The sequence below is a fragment of the Achroia grisella genome, unplaced genomic scaffold, assembly GCF_030625045.1.
Source record: "Achroia grisella isolate CSIRO2021 unplaced genomic scaffold, CSIRO_AGI_Agris_v1 utg1576, whole genome shotgun sequence".
Taxonomy (NCBI): Eukaryota; Metazoa; Arthropoda; class Insecta; order Lepidoptera; family Pyralidae; genus Achroia; species Achroia grisella.
Genome location: NW_026712658.1, coordinates 499492 through 525826, shown reverse-complemented (window position 1 = coordinate 525826; position 26335 = coordinate 499492). Strand labels below are relative to the sequence as shown.

The 26335-nt window shown below is 30.8% G+C and overlaps 1 protein-coding gene across 4 annotated transcripts in view; it reads left to right on the top strand.

Moving 5' to 3' along the window:
• Nucleotides 1-6819: 6819 nt before the first annotated feature.
• Nucleotides 6820-26335, top strand: part of LOC131841231 (protein Skeletor, isoforms B/C) — a 32370-nt gene continuing 12854 nt past the window's right edge. For 2 of the 4 annotated variants that reach the window (XM_059189508.1, XM_059189507.1), the window contains exons 1-3: nucleotides 6820-7260; nucleotides 24545-24776; nucleotides 26141-26252. In XM_059189508.1, the coding sequence (XP_059045491.1) occupies nucleotides 7182-7260; nucleotides 24545-24776; nucleotides 26141-26252 (423 nt within the window). In that variant the 5' untranslated portion in view covers nucleotides 6820-7181. Of the gene's footprint in view, nucleotides 7261-23484; nucleotides 23834-23853; nucleotides 24144-24544; nucleotides 24777-26140; nucleotides 26253-26335 lie in introns of those variants that run through there. The other 2 variants (XM_059189509.1, XM_059189510.1) reach the window with 2 other exon arrangements.

The window sequence follows — 26335 nt, the reverse complement described above, 5'->3', positions numbered from 1 at the left end:
ATAATATATGTACACCCGTGCGAAGCCGGGACGAGTAGCTAGTTATAAATAAATTCATATTATTATTTATAGAAACTGGCTGATCTATTAAGTGCTAAGAATATATAATTAAAAATTTGAGAGTACATTTATTTTCTCTTAAACATCAAGAGAGGATGTTTTTATATTTCTACTGGATATAGGGCATTATGGTATTCTAACTATTCTATTAATATTGATTCTTTTTATTTTACGTGTTTTGCCTTCTCAATAAAATAATTAAATAAAAAAATATATTGAATAGGAAAATTAAATATGCTATTAAAGTTTCATTTTTGACCGATTTTTCGTAGGTGGTAAATGTAACCTGTATACATGAGTAGCACAATGATAATGTTACGTGATACCACAGGAGTAGCGGTTCCCGAGCTTTAAGATATCATACTTACGTGCTCTGTAATTAATAATTTAACTACCTTATACTGAAACTCAGATTACAAAGCCAGCAGCCAGAAGGCTGTAATAGATAAGCAGTGGACGCACGTAGATGAAAATGTCCTAATTTACGATCAAGGAAATTACATAGGTTAAAAAGAATATATTCAAAATAATTTTAATTCAGTGATACGACGAATTTAGTGCTGAAAGTGTTAGGTTTCCCTAAATAAAGCTTAAAATAAATAACATACTTTAGAACATGTTAATTAAATGAAAATGTTATGGTAATGAATATCTTAAAACTAATATTTGTAACCCATAGGTACTAGTACTATCCGCGCAACTTCGTCTGCATCATCCTTACTTGAACAATTTACATAATGTCTTTTTAACTATGGCATATGTGTTATTCTGATGTATGAATTATATTGCTATAAAATTTTCATCAAAATCCGTTCATTACTTTTTGCGTGAAATAGTAACAGCATCCATCCATCCATACTCACAAACTTTCGTGTTTATAATATTGGTAAGATAATTCGAGCTAGATAATGTAAATAAGGCTGTAATGATGTTCTAAAGAATTTACAAAAATTGTAACTTTATTCCTATAGATAGATACCGCTTCCTTTGCGGTGCAGGGTTACAGGATCAAGACGTGTTGGATCATTTATTTAGCAGTTTTATTATTATATTTTTACATCTGTTAAAATTAGATTCCTCGGTTATCCTATTCTTTTAATAATCGACTATTGTTATTAAGTCTAAACAATAAGTAGTAAGTATTAAAAGAATAGGCTAAACAAGGAATCTAATTTTAACCGTAACAAAAATAGATTCTCGAATATCTACTGGATATTTATACATGTCCAGATATAGAAATTCCACGTTCAGTCATCCTACGCAAGCGTAGATACCAAGATTTCCCCTTCATTTGGGAAAAACTCCACCAAAGAGCAATCACCCCCATAACATTTAGTACAACCCCGGCCGCACGGCGGCGAGCGCGTCACGCGCCGCGTTTTCAACAAAACCTACAAAATGTAATTTACAATCACATTATAGTATTTTTCATAAAAATAGTCTATAGTCATAATATACGATACTCGAAACACGTGATTTTAAATAAATTCCTCCACCTTTTTAGTTATCGACAATCGATGCCATATTTCGAGATTGATTTTTTCGTGTCGTGAATTTGGCTATATGGACCACTATGGTTTTTGGTGTTCCATTTTCTTTATTTTTGATCGATACTAAAAACTCGTATAGTGTAGGCCGTGGAGAATATAATTTAAAGGAAATAATTGATTTATATAATTTCCTGCAAAAAATTACTTTCAATTTTTGTTTTAATTATATTATAACATATTTAAATTAAAACTACCAGTAGAAGATAAAGTCTTAAAAATCTTGTAAATACTTATTTATTTATCATAATTTATTATAAACATAAACAGACCGCGAAACTGTAATTAGTGAAAAGTTAAATGATTAGAAAGAAATTATTTTTTTACTTTACTAACTATTGTCGTACCGAAAGTATTAACAAATTTCCATTTATTTTTTATTTTGTTGTCAGTTGATAAAAATGTGCTCCTTAATTATTATTTAAATTAATTATCACAGATTGATTATTTAGTTATTATATTTGTAAACTGTTGTTCTGTATAAGTAAGTTATATGTTGCATTAAATTTGCATAATATTTTTTCGGAGTAATTACATATCCATTAATGGGAATGTTAACATTTTTTTTTATTTTATATTATAATGCAATGGATACAATTTACATATCAAATATACGTTTAGTACGTTTTCGGTTTCGGTTACAAGTTGCTTCATAAAAGCATTTCGTTGGTGTCATGTCAAAATGGCGGGTGTTGAAAGAAATGGAGCTACAGTTTTCCTCTTACAGAAACGATATAATGATATTTTATTCTTAATGAAAATTATATAACAGTTAGGTATCTTAATTTTTATAATAAAGTTTCATTATGTACATAAACGGCTAATTGCTCAAACGGTTATATATAAATATAAATTTTTAAAATACATTATATTTAAGAAATAATAATGCACCTATGCATAGTATATATTTATCTGTTTATTCTAGAATTAACTTTTTGTCTCCAATATCATTATGTTACTATTAATATGTATGTATATACCAAATTAAATTAGGAATTACAGTAACAAATCGATTACAAAATGATTTCCAATTTTAGTTCTTACCAAAAAACAGCCTTACCTACAGGTAAGTTATATTTATATAGCACAATTGTCTAGGTTTTTATTATAAATATCTTAAAATAGTAGCGATATATTTTTGTCTTTTTGACGTATTAATTACATTAGTTAATAACTAATGTAATTATTTGGTCAACAAGATAGAATAACCAATATTTATTCTATCTAACTGCAAATCCAGTATTTTGAAATATAGAAACACAATTTTTAGAAATTGTTCCTTTTTTTCATTTCTGTTATTAAATGGGTACGTGAGTAATTTTTGCAAATTATTCTATTTTACCGTTTTCGATTTATTTCTCCTTTGAGATAAATTTTTCGAGATATTGTTTATTTCGGTTTTCATTATACAAAATAGTCTTAATAATGAGTACATGACTAAATTCCGTATTATCTGGGGATACCATTAGACTTATATTTTAAATACCTATAATGTAATAGTTAAAATTTAAACATGGGTATATTTAGATTCAAATTAGTACTAAAAATACCCTAAAAGGGCATTAAATACCAGTCATTATACTAGTATCTAAACATCTAAGCCTCAAGTAGGTATTCATTAGCTCTTCCCAGAATCCTGTGTAAGTAATTTATATCAACAAGCTTTAGAGTGGGTGTAGATAACACCAGTCTTAGATTTCAATAAGATAATTAATGTTTGAGAAAATTTCTAATATGTATAGGTACTAGATAAAACATTATACAAATGCCAAGGGTCAACACCCACGCAACAAACTTTTGTACTCCTAAGTATAATTTTATCAGTAATATTGATTTTAATTAGCAACAAATACAGCGCTGCGAAAATATCAAGTTACTTACAGATTATTAGTTACAAAGCGTTTAATAATCCTAACATTCTAAAAGAGAATATTTTCCTACAGTGTGCATGAAATTACAAAAATAGTAGAATATTAGAAATAAATAGTTTTTTGTAGTCCATACAACATACATAGAATAACCGGGATAAAGAGGACACCCTTTGTATTTCTTATCTATTGTAATCGTAGTTTAAGAAACCGTTCAGCATGAATATGTTGCTATTGGTATTCTATAATGTCTTCAGAAGACAGTCTTCTTAAGTAATAAAGGATGAATAATTTTAATAACTTTAACACATTTTGGTTAAGAACACGACATCTTATTACTCTGAAATGGCAACGCAAAAAGTAATTGATATCACTCATGGTATCAATTATCACTGGAGTTGCATAATAATGAAATGTCTATAGTGTTTTTTTTTCGAGCGTTGATAATGGAATGGTGCACCTGTCCCGCGCTTACGGTTTACGCCGGCGGGGCACCAGAGGAGGATGATAAGATGAGCATGTGGTCAGGTCAGTTAGCCCCTAGTGCAAATTCACCAGGAATTTAACACGATGGTTTCCTCGGGGAACCGCGTGGAGGTCAACCTGACATGGTACATTGCTAGTAATGGGGTTATCAATCCACATTACTAATAATCCCCTCCCCCCTGTCTATAGTGTTGTTCATGTACATGTGCGACGGTTACCGCTTACCATAAAATTGTCGTGTCACAATGTTAGTTACCATACTCCTCTGAAACGACTTAACCGATTTTTATGAAATTTTATATGCATATTCAGTAGGTCTGAGAATCGGCTACTATCTATTTTTCATTGAAAGGGTTGTCCATCCCTAACATTAATTTCTTATTTTTTGAGCAAAAATTTTTTTTTTAAATATCGTTAAAATATATATAACCCTAAATTTTCACTCTTCTATCATAAACCCCTATATTTTTATAGCATTATTAATTTATATGGCAAAACATCGTTTACCGGGACAGCTTGTAAAATATATTAATTTGCAAATAACTCTGTTTATACGGATACCCTCGTGCAAACTGTATTTGTTTCCAATCTCTATTTCTAGTGAATTCAGTTGCAGGTATATGAGACTTGACACATACCTTACTTTATTTACAATTTCCCTCACTACATTTTATAAAGCTGGTATTTTAGGTAATACATACGAGTAGGTTCCAAAGAAACAGGTAAAAAAATATATAAACATGTAATAACTACATCTTAGATAGACTCACCAACGTTACAGTGATTAAGAGTCAAATTAAAAATCGGAGTCAAGTTATACTTTTATTTTGTTGAAAACAAGTTTAATGAGGCGACGAGTAAAGGGTACGTAACGAAACAAGGCGATTATATAACTTTCCAGTACAAACTTAAAGTTTAATCCATTTTTTCTTCGACAAGCATTTCTATGGGTAAGACGATATCTTTGATTATTATTAGGTAGCTTGTTGACGTCTTATTGAATTATTTATGAAATAAAAAAAATATCTCTGCGGTATTGACTTATAATCCGCAAAAAACTGGACAATTCTACTCTTTACGACTGCTCCTTCTCTATGGTGTTGTTATATATTGTATAGTTTGGTCTAATCACTACAATAGATTTGCTCTTATTTAGTTACTCAACCAGTTGGTTATTGGTTATGAATTGAATATTGTGACTCTAACAAATTAATAATAAGTGGTAGATTAAAAAAATAAGTATGTCTACTCATAAGTGCTTAAATCAAGTACATTTGTATAAAGACTGCTACTTTAAATCTTGTATTATATTTAATGGAATCAGCGTACAGTAACTTATCGAATCGTATCGATGTCAAATCGAATAGATAATATATAATCGATAGCTTTTACCTAGTCTATGAAATAAAACTTCTATAATTCTATAATTATAGAAGTTTTATTTCATAGACATGCAGTTTATTAACATTTGTATATTTTTATTTACAATCTCTCTTAGTTTGAATCAACTGTATCTACATATCAAATTTCAAATTCAAAGTTAATATTTAAATTCAGTATTTAAGAGATATGACTCTTAGGCCCTATTTTGAAAATCAAATAAGTTTCAGTTAATTCTAGGTATGTGTACAAACTTTCACAGAGAGGATAGGTACAGCGTCATTACTTCCGAAACAGCGGGAATCCAATAACATTTCATGAAATGTATTACAGTAGTTTGTGGAATGTTGCACATTCATTTCCTTACTTAATACATTGCAGTGCACCAGGAAATTATGTCTCGACTGAAGTTGCTACAAATGGTTCAAAGCTAATCCTGCAATGGAATGTGTTTGAACGATATATTGGAGTTTCAAACAAATTTTATGACATTCATTTGTTGTTTGTAATTACTCTCGTTTAACTTTTATAGGTCAAAATGGGTACATTTTAATATTATTTGAATAAGCAAAAACATTATGAGCATAAAAAATCTATATATTTATTCTGAATAATTCACATAGCGCCATCTAGTGCTAACAAAGTTTGTGTTATGGGTACTAGATAACTTATATACTTAGAGAAATGTTTGCTGTTGTTCATAGATACTCATGAATACAAATGTTTGTATGTGTGAGGAATCGAACCCGCGACCATCGGAAGTAAAGTGCTATGCTACCCAGCTAGATCAGCGAAGCCGTCAAAATATATCTTGCAGGTTAGCTTAAAAGCTAGATATTTATGAGCCAGAAGTCAAAGATATTTTTTATGTAGGTAATTTATTAAACTTCTTCTGAATGCAATTGCTGTTTTTTTTATTTATTATGCATTTACTTTTTCTTCGTGTGTCTTCCTATGTTAGAACATACAGTCATAAATATAACAATACAATTTATCTTGGGTGAAATGGATAAAATAAATTATGTCTGGTATTTAAAACACAATTAGCGAGACTACTAATTCAATAAAAAAATCACATTAGGCCAGCGGGAATAAGTAAATTGGCATTGTACTATAAAGGAAATAAAGTAGATACTTTTAAAAACGATATAATATCTTGGCATACATTTAAAACAATAAATAAATAATGTTTAACCACCCGAAAGTTCGTGGTAATAGGTATACCTAGTAAAAAATGGTTATTTTTATTATATTTGCGCGGTTTATTGCTAATTTCCTCATTTATATCATATTATCAATTTGTATATTGTAAATAGCAAACGGAAACAGCAAAAACAAAGAAAATTCGAAATCAGAAAACGATTCTAAATTAATATTTTACTTCTTTAACTACTTATAAATTATATATTTCTTCTTCCAGAGAACACAATCAGAAAATGAATTAATTATAAGTACATAAAATAACGCAACGGCGACAATAAAATTTAGTTTTAAGTATAAAATAAGAACCCTTTGATAAATGTTATCAATGAGATGTCTATTCAATCTCAGTGAAAGTGTATAATGGTTTGTAGACAAATATGTGACGTAATAAGATAAGAAGTATTGGTGAACACTGGTGAAGTGAAAGTGTTTTGTTAGTGATCACAACAACGTGGTTATACGCGAACGTGTTCAAGCGCGCATGATTAAAAAATAAAGCCAGACGATACGCGCGTAATTTAAAAAAAAAACAGAGCTGTAAGCAAGGAAGAAAACGCAGCCGTGTCGAGTTTTCGTTGGGGTTGAAGGCTGTATATCATTATATTGTGTGAGGCTATCCGCCCCCGGGTTTGGGCCAATGACGCCACGGGCGACGCCCCCGCGCGGCAAACCGCCGCACTTCTGTCTGGCAGTTTTGCTCCTGATACTAAATGCCGGTAAGTTAATTTTATACAACACCTTTGTCGTATCCTAGTTTTGTTTTTTCAATTAAAGGTTTTTTGTTACATATTATTCTTAAGTATTTGTAAATGTATGTCATAATACTTACGCAGTAAGCACTACTCATTATATTCACCGTTAGTGGTAGTAAAATATTCTATACTTTAAATAACTTCTATAAATGATGTTATTATGCATACTCCCGCCTGTACCCCATTTCATCCAATTCCTACAGCGGTGCCAGATTTCGATGAAATCGGGTTACCTAGCCAATCGTGATTAAAAATCCAGAAATTGAGTAGAAAGGTTTCCAGAGGAAGAAAGAACCACAGAAAGATCGCCCTGACACCAATATTTCATGCACAATGTCCCCATTGTAATAATTCCCTCTCTGCCTTTGGGATGTTGTTTTATTCCGTAATCAGGGGTTGATTAACATCTGAAATCTACCTGATTTAATATCTTGCCGAGACTAATTAAACATGCTCAAATTCGATAGGGTTACTATATTATTTTATTACAACCTTCCTACGACCCTTGTTCGGTTCTACTATACCTAATCATCGGAGCAGTTACATGATAATATTATATTTTGGAATAGTAGTCGTCTTCAATTAGTTGATAATACTAATAATTTATTGTTTTATAAATATTTAGATTTCCAGACTTTTTTGTGTAGGTTTTCCAATCTATCCTAAGAAAGACATAAGAGTAATTTAATGAAATATAAACTTTTAATAATTTGAAAAAATTAAAAACAAAATTTCTATAAGAATACTTAAATAAAAGTTTATTACATTTTTTTCATGCGTGTAGGTTACCTTACGTTTAACGCCTATTTTTAATTTTAATCCCTCTACATACCTACATACGTATCTCTTACCTACGTATTCATAAAATTCTTACATTTTAATAAAATACTCTTCTCCTCTCTACAAAAAAATATCATCCAAATCTCATATTTTAGGGGATTGCCCTCAGTTATGAGATTTAAATAGTCATTTGTTCACTTGGAAATAAACCTTTTACGAAACTCTTCACTTAGTTCTAAAAACGAATATGTAGGTATTATTATAGGTGCGATTCTCATTAACACATATATGTATTTTTATACACGTCTAATGTGTGCAGGTGATCTTGATCCTTAATTGTTCGTGACCCTGTGTTTGCTTATATTAAATAACGCCATTATTGACTCATGACAGTATGATGATTATAGAGTATTTAATAAATGCATAAGAAATAGCAACAAGAAATCCTAACAACTGTCCTATTTTATATTAATGGATGTATTAATGAGTTATGTAATATATTCAATATCCAATATTGAAAATATTTATTCACTTCGTACATCGAAGCATTTTATATTTTACAGGTCAGTTGTTCATATTTTATATTTATAGCTCTTCTATCCAATTATGCAGGCAGTTTCTATTGAGTAGAACTGGCTAGAAATTCAACTGTAGTGCTCTTTAAAATAAGACTATTATCGTACTTGTAATATTTATTTATAGTACAAGTCGCATGTACATATAATAAAAAAGTAACAGGCTAACATTTAATTAACATTACTTATATTAAAAAAAACAGTAATACCAGCACATTATTTCGTAGTAGAGAAATATAATTCAAATTTTTACCTTTGTCTCTATATTCTGTCTCTATATTCATCTGTGTGCATAAATTTTAATGCAATTTACATTGTTGTATTACTATAGGTCTAACTTAAAATATAAACTCTATTTATCTGCTGGAAAATACTTATTCCGGGCTAAGCATACGCGGATTCGTATTCTATATAAAGATCTCATACATGAACAAGTAAAAAATGTTATAATTTAAAATACAACAGCATTTTAAATTTGTAATTAGTGAAATACATTTTGGTAGAACCATGTTTTTGTACCTATTTTGTATATACTAGTACCTATTTTGTACTAGTAGATACAAAATAGGTACAAAAGCATGGTTCTACCAAAATGTATTTCACTATTTAAGGACTACCTCGTCTGTTTCCATTCTATGATATCCCATTGTATTTTAGCTTTTACAACAAAACCATAAAATGCCCGCATTACCACTCAACACAAACATAAGTAAAATGAGTTAATAATTCGATGGAATAAACCCATGTTTTTGTCTACGGATCACAAGTAACGTAGTCCTTTACCGACCTAATTAGAATCTCACTATAAAGTTTCATAACTATTAGAACTACAGGTTCTAATAGTTAGATATCTGGTTCCGGTACTAATTCTATGTAACTATGTACCTTGTCAGGGAACTGCGTGGAGGTCACTCCACGCAGTTCGCTCTGAAAACCATTGTGATAAATTCCTGGTAAATTTGTCACGATAGGCTAACTGACCTGGACTTATTACCATATTATCATCTTCCACTGGTGTTTCGCCAGCGTAAACCATTAGCGCAGGCAGGTCAACCATACCATTATCGTCCATTAAAATACATATAGATGGACCTTAAAATAAATTAGTTTGACAATTATTTATTTGTATGTAGATATATATTAGATAATGATGATAAATAGATACTGTTCTGGAAAGTAAAAATTCTTACTAAACTTGCTCATATTATTCTTCAAACTATTTCATACCCGAATGATCTATCAAAGTTTTTCAGTTGATCACATCGGGCTCGTATCACTTTTGCATTCAAACTACAGAACAAAGAAGTAAGTAGTAGAAGTACTTAATTCTCTGTTCTGTAGTACAAACAGTGTTGTGATTTGTATAACATACTAATATTTTTTTTTATTTAATATCCCTTATTACCCCGTAACGGACCTAACGTAATCAGAAACAGTTAGAGCTTTCTTATTTCTTATTACTTCAAGGAATTAGTGCCATTTAAATATAACTTGAATTTAAACTTCAAATCAAAGAAAAACAAAATATATACATACATTTAATATTAAAGAATTGGTATACTAGTAACTCAACAAGAGGTATCAATTAATAACAACACACTAGCTTAGCAAGAGCTTACTATTCAAAGGTAAGCAACTCAATCAATTGTCGAACATACCCTTGTAACTGTGACCTACATCTCATGTGTATTGATGATTTATCTTATCTGATCTGGATTAAGGTCGTGAAATGCACTATATACTTGTATATATATATATATATTATGATACTTACAGGAACTGCTTCAGTTCCAGCTGCGATGTAATCTAGGCTTACTCTACCTAATCTTCCTAGCGTGTTTTTAAAAGCGCTTCATTACTGTAATACATACTACGTAATCCTAGCTCTATATATTGAACAACTAAGACGAAAGTTATATTTTATAATAAAGTTTTAGGAGAATAAATTATATAGGCTCGCAATATTTTGAGCCTACATTATTGAATGGCCATGAAGCCTGCCTGGCCTGATGGCCTAGTAGTTTGTTACCGAAATTTACGCCGAAAAATCGGGACTTAAAATTTGATAGACACAAAATTTTCTTTGTCAATTTATATTTCTGACTTAATCTTCAGTAATAGAAATAACAATATTAAAGTAAATCAATGCAATTGCAGTTTTGTATCCCTGTTACGTTCAAACATACCCATCTAAATATTGGCATGTCACGTTCGTTCACCACGACGGTGACAATAGACAATTCTTCCAACTACCGCATTATATATATATATATATATATATTCGTCATGAAGGTTTATTAACATTATTCAATCAATAAAGTTCCCAGCAAAATAACCTACTTTCTGTATCTCATATCACAATATATATGTATTTCAATCAATAAAATATTCAGAATATCATATAGGTCGACGAGATGCTATTTGCATGCAAATTGCATGCATGCATTTTTAACTAATAATAATCTAACGCCCTTCTGGTGAAAAGTGGTAACAGTCGACTATAATCATATGGCCATATAAGACAGTAAAACTATTCAGGTATTGTCATTCCTGAGGATTGTTTTCATGCTCCCGAACCATGAAGTTTCATGGTTCGGGAGCATGAATGAATCAGTGCAGTTGCACTGTCATACGTCATATAACGGCCTCGGTTTACTTATGATGGTCGCGGGTTTGTTTCCTTACAAGATGGTACAAACAATTGTATTTATGTGTATGATTGTTTGTATCGGTTTGGGTATTTTTATTATATAGTATGGTATTTACAAAAAAAAATATTTAAGTGTATATTATGTAATTTGGGTTAGATTTTGTAAGTTATCCGGAGATATTAGTATTATATGATTATATCCCACCCTTCCTATAAGAACATAGCTTGGAAAACTTGTTGCATAAACACAGAATTAGGTAAGTCCACCTAATTGTGATACCCACGCATATAACTATTAAAGATGTTTTCCTCTGCGAATTAGCTTAAAAATTTTATGATGCTTTATAGATGCACATAATCAATATATTTATAAATATATGTATGTCTTATCCTTGATGACCTCATATGGTCACAGCACACTAATTAGTAATATAAGCTCTTAAACGTGTATCTGAACTGAATAAAAAATCATAAAATAAGCAAAAACACAACGTACCGAGACGACATCAAGGTTACGGCTGTAATAAACAAATATTCAAAATTGATTAGACGATATAAAATTTCTATTAAATATTTTTTCATGAAACACAAGTGCTTGCTAATTGATAGGTAATAAAAACTGTTCAAGCTTAGCAATAAAAGGCACTTAAAAAAATTTAATGAAATTATTGAAGTGGATACCTAAAGAATAATTGGGTTTGCTTTATTAATATGATATTTTAATCCACTTACGAATGTGTATAGATTTAATAACAAAACTATTGATAGGTCATGTGTCATATTGTCTATAGGTACTAAAGTTAGATGTTCACCTATTTTTGACCTGTGTTACCTTTTTACGGCTTTTAAAGATTTTTATTAATATTCATGTGTGGAGCTAGGATTCTGTGTAGAGCGCTAGGGTTCGGTGCAGCATGGTGGTATTTAGAGGCGTAATATGAAAGTATAACAGTATATTATGAATATTCATAATATACTGTTATACTTTCATACAAACATCAACATATATGTTGTTACAAAATGACGTGTATTGTAGTAGAAAGTAGAAGGTCTTGCCTTCTGAAATAACAAAAACAAAACCAGCTGAAGCTACAATAAGATATATTCATATAAAAATTTAAATATATATAAATAAGGAATGTCGTGCCAGCCAGCGGACCGAATGTAAGGAGTCCTGTACAATATCTATACAGAAATGCATAAAAATATTGTATCACGAAGACGGATATACCTACGCTGATTGATTGAAACATGTGAACACCGTGGCCCTCCAGAATGGTGATGGGTGAAAGTTAAGAGTTTAAGAGAGTTCCATGACCTGGTGCTATTCATGATGATTGTCACTTGCCATATGGAGTACAGTAAGCTTGTTTGTTATTCCAGTTACACAAAATAAAATACGTAATTCATAGTTTTGAAGTTGATTGCGCTGTGTTGATTAGTATAAATAATGATTTATGTAATCGTCTTCCAAGTACAATACACTAAATAAAATATAATAATCGACAAATAAAATAAATAACAGTGTTCTTAAAAGGTAAAGTCGGCTACATGAAAAGATTTAGGTGAAAGAGCTATGTTAGTAGTGAAACTCTAAAGTATATTACATTTCAAAGAATATACATCGTACGTATACACTGACTAGCTATGGAATTACTGTTAATAACTAAGGAATGCTATACTGCTACACGTCTAAAATCACTAGATTATTGCGTGAAAAAGTAACATCATATGGGTTTCGCTTTACTTCGCTGGTTCGAAGCTCTAAAAATGAAGATTAACTCAAGACTGTGTTAATTAAAAGTACAGTATGTGATAATTTAGGTATTGAGATTTTTGTATTATTAAAATAATTTGGTTCTCTATTTCTGTAATAATATTATAAACGCGAAAGTTTGTAAGTATGTATATTTGTTACTCTTTCGTTCAAAAACTACTGAACGAATTTTGATGAAACTTACAGTAATACAGCTTATACATCAGAATAACACTTAGGCTGTATTTTAAAATATATTGTGAAAATTGGGTAAAATATTATGTTAATTGTCTAGTAAGTGAGATGCCGATGAATTCACGCGGGTCAGCTATAAATTATATTTTTTTTATTATTCTTATCGGTCTGGTATAAATTATAGATGAGGTAATATTTGTAAAAGCTCTGCGTTTGAACTGCGTAAAAAGTCCCAACTATTTATAGCCGCCAAGCAGCTTGCTTTGTAAGCTGTGTTTTGTTTGGAGAGTCAGTCAATTATTATAGATAGTACATATAAGAGGCATGACATTTTGGTACTCTAGATGTCAACATATGAGTGGCATTACTGCAGTCACATGATAACGTGATGTCCATAGTGCTTCACTACTGTTAACGCTTACCATCAGATGCTCGTCTGCTTATTTGTCAGCTTGTATACTGATATTGTCCTAAAGCTAACAATAGATATTACATCAACGCTCTAGAGGTCACACTTATGTCACGTTCACAAGTGAAAGGTCGACGACACCGAGGCCTCCACTCGAGCTTACAACCTGTCGTACACTCAGCATATTACTATACAACATACTATTTGCAAGGTTAAACATTTAGTAGACAGCTATTGAGATCATTTATAATCCTTAATCTAGTGACAAGCTGTTGTTGATGTCGCAGATGTAATGTAATTATATCTTCCTTCATACAAACTTTAATAATTTTAAATTAGTTACGTGTGCTTGTTTACAACCAATTCTCTAGATAGATCAACGTCAGAAAATGAAACTCGTTTGCATCCTGAATTTTGGTTTGAATTTCATGTTGCAATATAATTAAGACGTATCAAGTTAGGCTTTGTACAAAACTGTATATTTCGTGCAGTTTTCTTTTATAGACTGTGTTCTAGTTTGTCAGTGAAGTTATACGATACGGATACAAAACATGTACTTTATGCGGGCACTTTCCATCAGGTGGGAGATCAACAAGTCTGTTATTCCAGATATACATATACATATAATAAAACTGTAATCTAAGTATTCGTAATTCGTAACATTATAAATTTAACATTATTTTTGGTCATGTTGTTGGACGATAGGCTTGTGCTAATGTGTTGCACCTTATAAGTAATCTAGTGAATTTAGCATTTAGCAGAAGAAATTTGGTCTGTTTTCTAGACTATTTAAATAACATTCATGTTAAAAAAATATTAAATCATATTTACATATCTGTATTTATCTGTATCCATTTCTGTTAAATCATATTTACTTAGCAAAGCCACTATTACTCACTAAACGATTACTTGAATGACGAGTGTGCATGGCAACAGTTATTCATGAAAACTGAATTTTTATTTAATGTTAGACATAAACACCTATATAAATATACATTGTAAATAAACTGGATTTAAAAAACAAAATATGACCGCGTCAAGTTTAAAACAGTATTTTAAAAAACAAAGTAATTCAATTGAGTTTCTTGCCTGTTCTTCTCAATTGATTTCTAATATAATTATATAATATAATTGATATATAAACCGAACTGGACGGTAGGGAAAAAATTAAAATTAGAATGTAAAAATTTCACGTTCATAAGCGGCTAAAGTGTCCTACGTTCAGGATAGTGAAAATATCAACAGGAACAGAGTGTACTTGTATTTTTCTACATTAGTACCGAGGTAGACGTTCTGAATAGTCGTCTCCATAGTCTACTTAAGTCTCATCTATTTCTATATTCTAGTTATAAATATCGAGATAAGGTAGTAAAATTATGGGATATGAAGCATGATATTTTAAATCTGTGGAATATCTGTGAACCTGTGGTATCAAGAGCGTCACATAATTCCATTGTTTTAGTGGTGTTGTTCCTGTATATAGGTGATGCTTACCATTGACGGCGCGCTTTCCGCTTATTTGCCATTTGTATTACATAAAAAAATAAATTAATTCTGGGAAAATATTAATAATCACGTCCACGCATGCAGCCCATAGCATATTCATGATTGACACTGAGTATCAGTTTTATTTATGCATCCACTTTCCTACGAGCTACATAAGGTCAGCTGCACATTATCTCGTGGTAAGAATAATTCTCACGAGACATTATATGTATATAAATTACCTATAGTCGTCTATAAAATTTGTGTAATAAGTACAGGCTGGTCAATAAATGTATTATTAATCTCAAGATAATTTGACTTTTTATTTATGGAGCTTCTTTTCGATAAATACATCAGACTGGAGCCGATTGTAGTGAACCGACTACCGTATACCTTGTGAGGAAGGTTAACCACTATTTGGATTGAAACACAAACACAGACTCAAAATTGTTAATGTTAGAGGAGGTACCATTCCCACGATATGAGTAGAAAAAAATCATTCATTGTGTTAGAATGAATTTATTATCATTTTTATTACCATTGTCGAGTACATCACCTAATAAAGTATTATACTATTTTTTACTTCAATATAATCTTTATTCAAATATAATACATATAAGTATTTTTGAGTAGTCATATTTTTTTCCAACGTAGCATTGATTCGTAGACCGAGCAGAAGAATGAGCAAGAAACTTCCGTGTTGCTCTTTAAGTAAATGTTGTTCAGAATTACATTATTAATAATTTTGTGTGAATAATAATTTATATAACTCCATATTAGGTGAACTATATATTATATTTGAGTTGAGTCAGTAATAATGTATGCAAACACAGCTTCTTAGCAATTTTCTTCATATATATACCATATAATATTATTATTTTAATTATGTAAGGGTTATGTGACTTCTCTTTCACTTTTAAACAATTCGAACGATTAAACGATCTTACCTATACAAAAATTCTTTGTTAATATGAACCTTTACGTCTATTTAAATATTTATGTTCTCTGGTCTAATTTAAGTAATTGAGTTCTTTTATTATACTCTCAGGCATTATTTTTATTACTTTCTCATGTATTTCATCATTTATTTGCAATTGAATAAACCTATAGACATAGATATAGTCTGAGAAAGTGTATATACGAGAATGCTTTTGAATCAAGCACCTATTCTCTCTACTACTCCAGAATGCTCGAGTGTGAAAATGAAGGAAACATATTGCTATAAGCTATGTAATGTTTGTAGCTTTGATAGTTCCAATTGTGACAAATATAAATACCTCTTTTACTGTCCATAAAGCTTTACAACCTGAAACTCTATTACTACTTCGATAATCATAAGTAAGTAAGCACCAGAAACGAATAAATATATATTACAATAATACTAACTTTATAATATTTTGTAAGCGGGGAATTCGTATAAAAATCCATTTTCCATATGATTTACTACAAATTGCAAGGGATTAGGATGGTACGCTACAGAAATGTTCTCGATATTGCAGTTTAGAATGGCTCAATTTGTGACAATGATTTTCACTGCAGTCCAGTCTTAATATTGAATTGCATACGTAATATCTAAGGTAGAATATATTGTGTTGTTGTAAAGATTTAAAAACATTATTACAATTCTTCTATAATAATTATATTAATAACTGTTCTTCAAGTTAAAGTCACCCACTCTTTATTTTGTGACCGAAATGGAAAATGTTAACAAATATTTAGAAGCTGGAAATACGAAATACGGAAATATTATCCAGAAAATTCGGCCATTGAACTTTCCAAACATACTCTGACTTTATTATTAAAAATTTAAGTACTTAGAGACTGTTTTTCCACAACGGCAGTCTATTAAAGACTACTTACTATTTGAAATTATATTGTTTATTTGATTAAAATAATAATCTATATTATTATTATATTCTTTGGTTTCTTATTTATTACGGACTTATAAGCATTCCTTACTTATAATAAAACAACTGACAATACAGATTTTTCCTCTCGAACTAAATCCTCCTAGCTACCCTGTTCGGGTATGTCGGCGCAATATAACCGCAGGCCACCCTCGCCAGTTAGTGTATTGTGTTTATACAGCACTTTCAACCCTCGTTCATGTCGATCGATGTTGATGGTCTACTTTATACGTATGTGGAATGATTTCAGTAGAAAAATAATAGCTAACAAATGTTAGAGCTTTAGTAATTTGATATCATTAAATAAAAAATACTTCTTAAGTAATAATTCAATCATCATAATACGACTACAATTAATTTTTTTTTCTACAGTTCTAACCAATATAAAATTAAGATAATTTCACCTAGTGAAATATAAAACTTTACTAATCTCCTTTTAACTTTAATCTTTACTAAACTTAGGAACTTATTTACCGAAGTGTATGTGTGGTGGACTATATACACATAAGTGCATACGCTCAGAAAATGAAGATATATTAATAATAAATCTACGAGACTATCTATTAAAAATAGATATAATACAGTTCAATCATCAATAGTATTAGTCAAATGTTAGAGCTTTAGTAATTTGATATCATTAAATAAAAAATACTTCTTAAGTAATAATTCAATCATCATAATACGTGTTTTAACCAATATAAAATTAAGAGTTTTCAAAAATATAAAACTTTACTAATCTCCTTTTAACTTTAATCTTTACTAAACTTAGGCAAATTGTGTGGTGGAATATACCAATTTGCCTATATTAAAAATAGATATAATACAGTTCAATCATCAATAGTATTAGTCAATGTGTGAGAGTTTTCAAAAAGGCAAATTGGAATTACCTTTATAGTATTTAAAGTAAAAGTAATGTAAAATAAAATCTCCCTGAAATAATTCTAAAATACAGGCAATTCTAAAATATGCAACTAGATCAATTGTCAACACTACCAATGATTTATAATAACTTAATTATTTGTACAAATCAAGTGATAAATATGAAATTTACATGAAAATATTATAATAATTTGAAGGCAAATGTTTCAGCGCTAGTCGGAGTAACGAAAATGAGGTCTCCGTTATTTATTTATTGTAATATTTTTCATTCCCAATTTCATTATTCAAAGACAAAGGAACAATTTATTCATTAAAAAATCTCAAGATACAATTCAGTCCTTCACTATATTATGGTAATGAGTAGGGTGGCCAGACGTTGGAAAGCGTTAGGAAAGTCCTTTACACAAGATAGATGAGCTTTGGGGTGCATACGATTTAGAAATCCCCTGGATATTGTTAAGAAGCGTCGATTTGATTGATAAAAGGGGCCGACGAGTGGAATCACTTATGGTTTTAGTTTGGCCCGTTTCAGAATTCGTAGAATTAGTTCATTTTTACACCCAAATTTATACGTGCGCATTGACGGATTTGAAAAAATAAGGAGTTATTGGTAGGTATTCCGGGTTTTAACCGAAACTAGATATATGAATTTGTAGAGGTAGACAGAGATTTATATTTTTATATATTTTAATGGATGAATACAGATTGGTGTTACAGACTTAGTTAATGTAATATGCTACTTACTAGTGGTAACTAATAGAGACATGGTCAGATAAGTTGACCATCGCAACGTCGCGAATTCTAAGGGGAGCCAGGTAAAACCGACATGATACATTGCTAGCAACAGTGTCTCTAACTCGCTACTTTCTTCAACAAACTACCTATAAGTTTATCCATGTTTAAAGTAAATTTTATTTTTATATAAAAGTAAGTAAAGTAACTATTAGCAGCGATCCTGGCTTCGCACGGGTGGACTCTATTTTTATAGCCCATATTACGCAGAGATAATGTAGCATTAGATTGTAGAATTTTTTTTATAAACGGTCCAGTAGTTTCCGAATTCATACGTTACAAACATACAAAAATGCAAATAGAATCATAGGTATAAATAGTTTTATATGGTAGCTTGACTGTGATATTGCAGTTTATACTATTTTCGTCCGTTTTCCTGTATTTTAGGTATTGAAATGCGTGTATAGCTGTATATTTGTAATATGTATCCATAGTTTACTCTATTATGCCCAGTATGGACCTTTGTCGCTATATTAGTAGATCTACCAAATGTGATGATGGGGAATACTAAGTGCGTGAGGCACAAACGGAGTTAAAATGTTGGTTCGTCAACCTCATAATTATACCGGCATAACCCGTTGTAAAGAGTCAATGTACTATTTATTTTTAGTATCTATGATATATGGGTAATGCTTAGTGAAATGTAGATATCAATCTTCCGACTTTTATATATTTAATCAGAATTAACATTAGAATCCCGACAACTCACAAGGATATATATATAATATTAATGTTGCAATAGTTCATAACGTGCCCCAAGAGCGAATGCCTATTTGACCCCTTTGTGATTTAAAAAGTGCAATGATAAATCAGTGAATAGACCATTCCTAATGTGAAAATTCAAACGTCGGGCATTTCATGAGGTAACCGTACCCTACTTATCATACGAACTTTCAATCCCCTCGTGATATTGTCATGTTTTGAGGACTGGGGGATACTAATAATATTCTAGGTGGCGGCTTGACGTCATGTGTCTTCTATTGGCGAAAATTAGAAATAGCGATAGCTACAAAGCGAAATCTAGCGAAAGTTTAAGTACTCATTCCTGAAACGTAAATATTTATTTAAAGTACATAGTTTGAAATATTATGAAAACTATTTTTGACAGTTTATTTACGTATCGATGACAATTTGTACAACTGTTCCTAGGGTAGATGGTATTGTTGAACATCGAGGTTTTTTAAATTCGTCATTACATAATAATATAAAAATCGCACTACATAAAAAGTCATTCAATTTATACCCTCCCATTATTGATAGTAGGTTGAATTGATAATAACGTTGATACGACTAGGGATCCATCAATTACATAACGCTTTAAATACGTTGCTGTCACGAACGGGGAAAACTATGACTATGGAATACGAATTTATTGAAAAATAGTCAAATACGGACAATAATTCCATAAATGAATATTATGTATTTATATAATTTTATTAAAAAAAATAAGAATCATAAGAATATACAATGAGTTTACTCTTTTACATCCCTAAGGTTAAGGTTAAGGTTACATCCTAATTCTTATTCACATAAGAATTAGCAGGAATATACAAAGTCCTCTGGAGTAGACTTTGTTCAAAATCATCCGTGTCTATTTCTACCGGCAATTCGCATAGTTATGAGCTGTGGATTCAGATATGACAGTATGCTTACGGAATACGAAAACATGCCCAGTCCTTAGAAATCGCAACGCATGACGTCCGTGGTATCTGTATGTCGTACGTTGAGATTGAATCACATTAGTATGTAATGCTGTTCATGTATATAGACAACGGTTATTACTTTAAACAAAATGTCCTTATTTGTTTGGCATACCATGTAAAACATTTTTTTTTCTTATTTACGCATTCTTTCAAGTTTAGTTTGTTACAAGAAATCAATCTACACCTACGCTTTCCTCATACGTGTACCTTATACCTTGTTATAACAAATGAGTATCAAAATGCCGAGACAAAACTGTATTAAGCGTAGATACGCATTAGACGAGTTGGGGCGCCCCTGTTGCAGTGTAGACGGTAGGGAGAGTTAGGGTTGGTGGTCCAAATCGACGGACTTATCGTGTTTTTGACGGTTTTGGTAATTCGATAAGAGACTTCGATTTCCGAATTGCGTAGATTTAGTTAAATGGATATGAGTATTTGTCTCTGATAAACATCGGGATATTGCTTTAATTTTAATATTATTTTGTACAAAAAATAAAACATAACAGACTGACGGACTGACAGACGACAAATTTATTATTATTATAAATGCTATCAACAGTAGATATGCCATATTTTCCTCTTTTTTATTTGAATCTACAAGAGTTACTATAAATAATCTTTCCTTATAATTTAGTTAGGTAAATATTAGCAAAATTATGAAATACCTATTCAATATGTTAATATAAAAATCATTATAATATCTGTATCTCAATCTCACCAAATGAAACTGGGAGACACTTTACCTTTGCAATGTTGGGTTAGAATAATCTCAGCGAAATATGGATATTAAGTGTACTTTTAAGTGTACAGTAAAGAATTCTCATTAAATAGACTATAAGATTATTTATCAATATATTAACTGATAAAATTTACAGTGTAAAATAAAACGTTAACACTTTGAATACTACATTACTTTTTGTTTTCGAAGAACCTTCAGATTATTGAGGTATTTGAAAATTAACGACGCAGGTCGTCAACCCTATAAACCCCCTAGCGTCGCAAAATCTCAGGGGCGAGCATGTCAATCAAAATATCCCTTAATGGGGCTGGGTTCCGTTTAGGATATTAGATAAATACGAGGCAGGGTGCGCGCCACCGCGCAGTGCCGCGTTGCGAGATAGGTACTCCGCCCCGGTCATTATCAAAGCTTCAAGGAAATGCATGAATTAGGTTGGCGTTTAGTTTATGTGTTTTATGAGGTAGTTTAATAATGAAGAAGTCAATTAACTGATTATATTCAACCGACGGATCTAACTTAACTAACCTACGTCAGTTCAGGGTAACTAAGGTAATTCGTCTGTATCACATTATCACTGTTTAAAAACAATCAATGCTGCTCCGCCCGTATTGGAAGTAGTGTCATAATATATTATTATTGAATAAAAGAATTATAATAATAAAAAGAATTAGTATAGATGTTTTTATTAGAAACCATATACAATTGTGAATAGGTTGGTATAATACATGTTTTTATTCTATCAAAAAAAAACAATTTACTATACTTCTTAGATTCTATTTAAAAAAGGTAACATGGATTTTATTTCTCTATATTCTATTCTTTTAATCACACTGTTTGAGATGTACAATTTTTTATAATCTCAGAATAATGTCTACAATGGTCTTTCTTTTTTCTTTTGTTAATATTTTCAATTAATTTGTTATTACACTACATTTTTAAACAGTAAAGAAAACGAGGGCGTAGGTATTTTTAAACTATTTCCCTTGATTTTCCCTTTCGGCGTGATCGATGTTGCTTTCAAGCTTATTACTTCCTAAAAAATAAAATTCAGGGTTGTAAAAAGTCAGAGCAATTTAGGTCGTGTCCTTTGGACATTAACGTTCAGTATGAATTGGTGTATAAAGTCGTTTGTGTCATTTGGTGGTGGTTGAATAGAATTGTTCCCCTTAGTCGGAAATTATTGTCACATCGCATTATATGCCATCGTTGACGGCTTGCTTACGATATTTTCGACAAGAGTTATGTCTAATATTATTGCTTTCTTCGAGATATATATTTTATAATAGCTAGTTTTGTTTTTTATTTTATTTTTAGTTTACCAGAGAACTGTTTAAGTTCTAATTATGTCCACTGTAAGTGCCATTAAACAATAATATAAATTAGTGAATTGTATGAATGTAAACTAAATTACACTAATTTTACCAGATGCGTCTGTAGTAATATATTATCTCCCGCTCCTTAGAGAATTTTAAAAAATCCTTATCCACTAAGAAAACGAAAATTAAAATTAGACAATTACAGCAATATCATTATTATTATATGTCGTCTTCCGTTTAGCGCCTTTATTTGTATTAAAAGGGTTTGGTTTTTACGTTTTATTATGGGTTAATCAGTTTATGCCAATGCTTGTATAAACTATGTAATATGTATAAGCTATGTAAAAACAATATAATGCTTTTTTACAAAAAAAATACACTGAAAAATTAGCTTCACCTATTCTATTAGTTAGCAAGCTATGTCCTAGTGTGAAAAATGAGAGTTGGTATTTATTATGTATTATATTTTTGATAACAATACAATACTGTATACAAGTATTGCAGATATTCTTAAGTATAGTTTAAAACTCTAAGAAGCTGTTACCACTTTCCATTGAGCGTAAAGTTAACTCCTTTACATTTTCAATTATATAAAAATTACTCTAACAGTTAATATTAAGCTGTAGTCCACTGTATTGACAATATCGTAATATATATTAGTAATATAATTTCATAACAAGTGTCTTACGTTGCCAGGCGACTGTCGGCGATCTCCCCTGTTTTAGAGTTAGCTATAATGAGATCTTACTTTATGGATTCAATCGGAACCCACCTTCATACGTTATTGTTGTCTGCTAATTTGCGGATTAGTCAAAATGAATGAATTCCTACTCGATATTTCTCAATAACTGTATTTAGGCGTTATCTATTTATTTATTTATTTGTAACTCTTTATGGCACCTTTAAGAAAAATACAAAATAAAACATAATATACATGTATGTAGGTACAAAAGGGCTCATCACTTAAGCGATCTCTATCAGACAACCTTTGGGTAGAGATAATAAGACAGAAAGTTGTGGATGGCGCATAATGGAATAAATAAAAATAAATAATAATACTAATATATCATATATATATATGTACACGTAATATAAACATAGATATATACTTAACATACATATAAAATAAATATACAATAATAAAATTAAAGAAATAGTGAAGAAAAAGAAGAAGAAACACACACAGTGACTATGCAATAAACATCTAATGGATCATGAAAGGCTGAAGAGATTCTTAAACATCATTCCATAGCGTTAAAGCACAAATAATATAATATTACATAGTTAAAGTAACGTATATAAGATTAATATCGGTAATGGTCGTAAGAACAAGAGAACAAGAACAACCATAGTAATTCACTATAATAAATTTAGAAAAATATATTTCGTAAAAGGTTTATTATATCATTGCCTATTGTAATGACTTCTGCATTGTTGAAACTCATAATAGCCTATATATAACCGCTACACGCGATGTGAAGTGATATTGTAATTGAAATACATTCAGTCCTTGCCTTTAAAGTGTTCCAAAATATACAAAGAATACGAGTATATTACGAGGAGATAATAATGTACTAAATATTTCCATGCAGTGCACTTAAAAATATATAAAAATTACATTAGCGTTTTGTTACACTAAATGTAACCCTATATTGTTTTATGTAGGTAAACCTGTAAAACTTATAAATTTATTATTTTTATCACTGTAAAAGAAAGCCAAGGATTTGCACACAATCTTTGTCGAGAGTTGAACGATTTCTGGATAACAAATATTTTTTATAATACAATATTACATTTCTAAGCGAATTATTGAACGTATATTTTTTACTTCATAGCGTTTTAATGTGGTAATGAGAATCCAAAAATCTGTATGTATGGGGAGTCACGCGCGATCTTTTTTTATATGTAGCAATACACAGACATATTACTTGTACAGGTACCTATTTATTATTATCAATTATCCATTTTGATGCTATGTTAATTTTTATTATTTTTTTTTACTGTACATATCTGTTTTTTTCAGCAAATAAAGTTATTTACCTATATATTTATTTGTTTCCAGAACTGATAACGGGCCGTCGGCCAGAGCCGTACTTCGGGCGTTTAATTGGCCGACTGTCTATGTACGCCCATGGTATACGCGGAACGGTGTACGCGGTAGATGAGAGCACGGTGTTCGTACGCGGTTTCGCTTACGATGGCACCGGCCCGGATGCTTACTTCTGGGTAGGAGATACGCCACAGCCTTCACCTGAAGGAACTTTGGTACCCTACCCCGAGGATTATAATTCAAGGCAAGTCATTTCTCTTACTTCTTAATAATATTATAAACGTAAAAGTTGTGATGGATGCATGGATTTTTGTTACTCTTTCACGCAAAAACTACTAAACGGTTTCATCTAAATGAAAGAGTAATGTAGCTTACACAATAGAGGAACAAATAGGCTAAAATTTATACAGATTTTTAAATTGGGCGAAATATAATGATAAATGTTAAGTAAATGTAATGCAGGTAGCCGGTATATTATATTGTATGACGGAATAGATATTATATCTTACTACTTTTTTAATGTAACTAGAATAGCAAACAAGGTGATGCCAAAAATTCGACTATTCGGTGGCATATAATAAACATGGTAAAGGTACCCATGTATGACGACTGTATAAAAGCCTGCCACGGAAAATATTTACGCTGGAACGAGCGTAATATGTAGGCAACAAGGTTTTAGGTTGGCTTATCTTTAGTAGGTAAACTTCAGTTAGGATCATAATTTCGAACCGTGTTTGTCCAATTAAAGGATTTATTTCTGGTTAATCTGTGAAAATAGTTCTCATCAATCCTCCGCTCGCCTGCACTAAGGGCAAACGTTGGCGGTGCACCAAATATGGATGGGATGAGCAAGAAGGCAAGTCAGTCAGCCCATTGTAACGAATTAAACAGGAATTAACCACGATGGTTTCCAGGGAGGATTGCGTGGCCGTCATCTAACATATACCAATACATTGTACATTATTAGCAAGGGGCTAGTGGAGGGGATCCTTAGTAATGGATCTTTTATATGATTAATAAAAAATAATTACTTAATAATCTACGCTATAATAATGGTATACTTTTTAATTATAGGTTAAAAAGTATACCATTATTAAATATAGTTACATTCCTCAAATAGGAACCATTACGTGCGATGCGACATTTAGCGTGACAAACAAGTGACAACGAATACCTTTAGGCATGCGACTATTGATTTATAAAATATCAATTTGTGTTGTCTGTTTCTGTACAGATGTATTTGCTCTGTCCCCATAGTCACTTACGATATTCTGGGGATGCAAGGGAGTAATAATTTATATCCTATTCTTCAGTTACCCCATTGAACAAAATGTCCCTACATGCGTTTCTCTAAAATCACGAAACTGATATGTAACTACAAAACATAACTTATGTTAGATAAGGGTAGTAATTGATACTTATAAAATTAAATGAAAATAATATATCTTGTCAAGTACCTATATTAATGATATGTTATATATGACATCTACCGTAGCTCTGAATGTAATCCTCGCAAAAAAAATTGGGGAGCAACTCTGCTCTTACTCTTTTCAAAAGAGATTGTACATAATCAGTTATACCTATATAAATTAAATTGTTTTATTACAGAGATCCACCAATATTGAAGGCACATACTAACTCAGACATATTGCTGCGGTTGCCTGGTGGAAAGCGGCTCAGGGATATCAAATGGATAAGCGTCTGGTGTAGAAGATTTACGGTAAGTGGCGATTTTTCTTTCACAGAAACCTGTATTTAACTGACTCAGCAATTAGAGCTAAATATTCTGTATCACCAACTGAA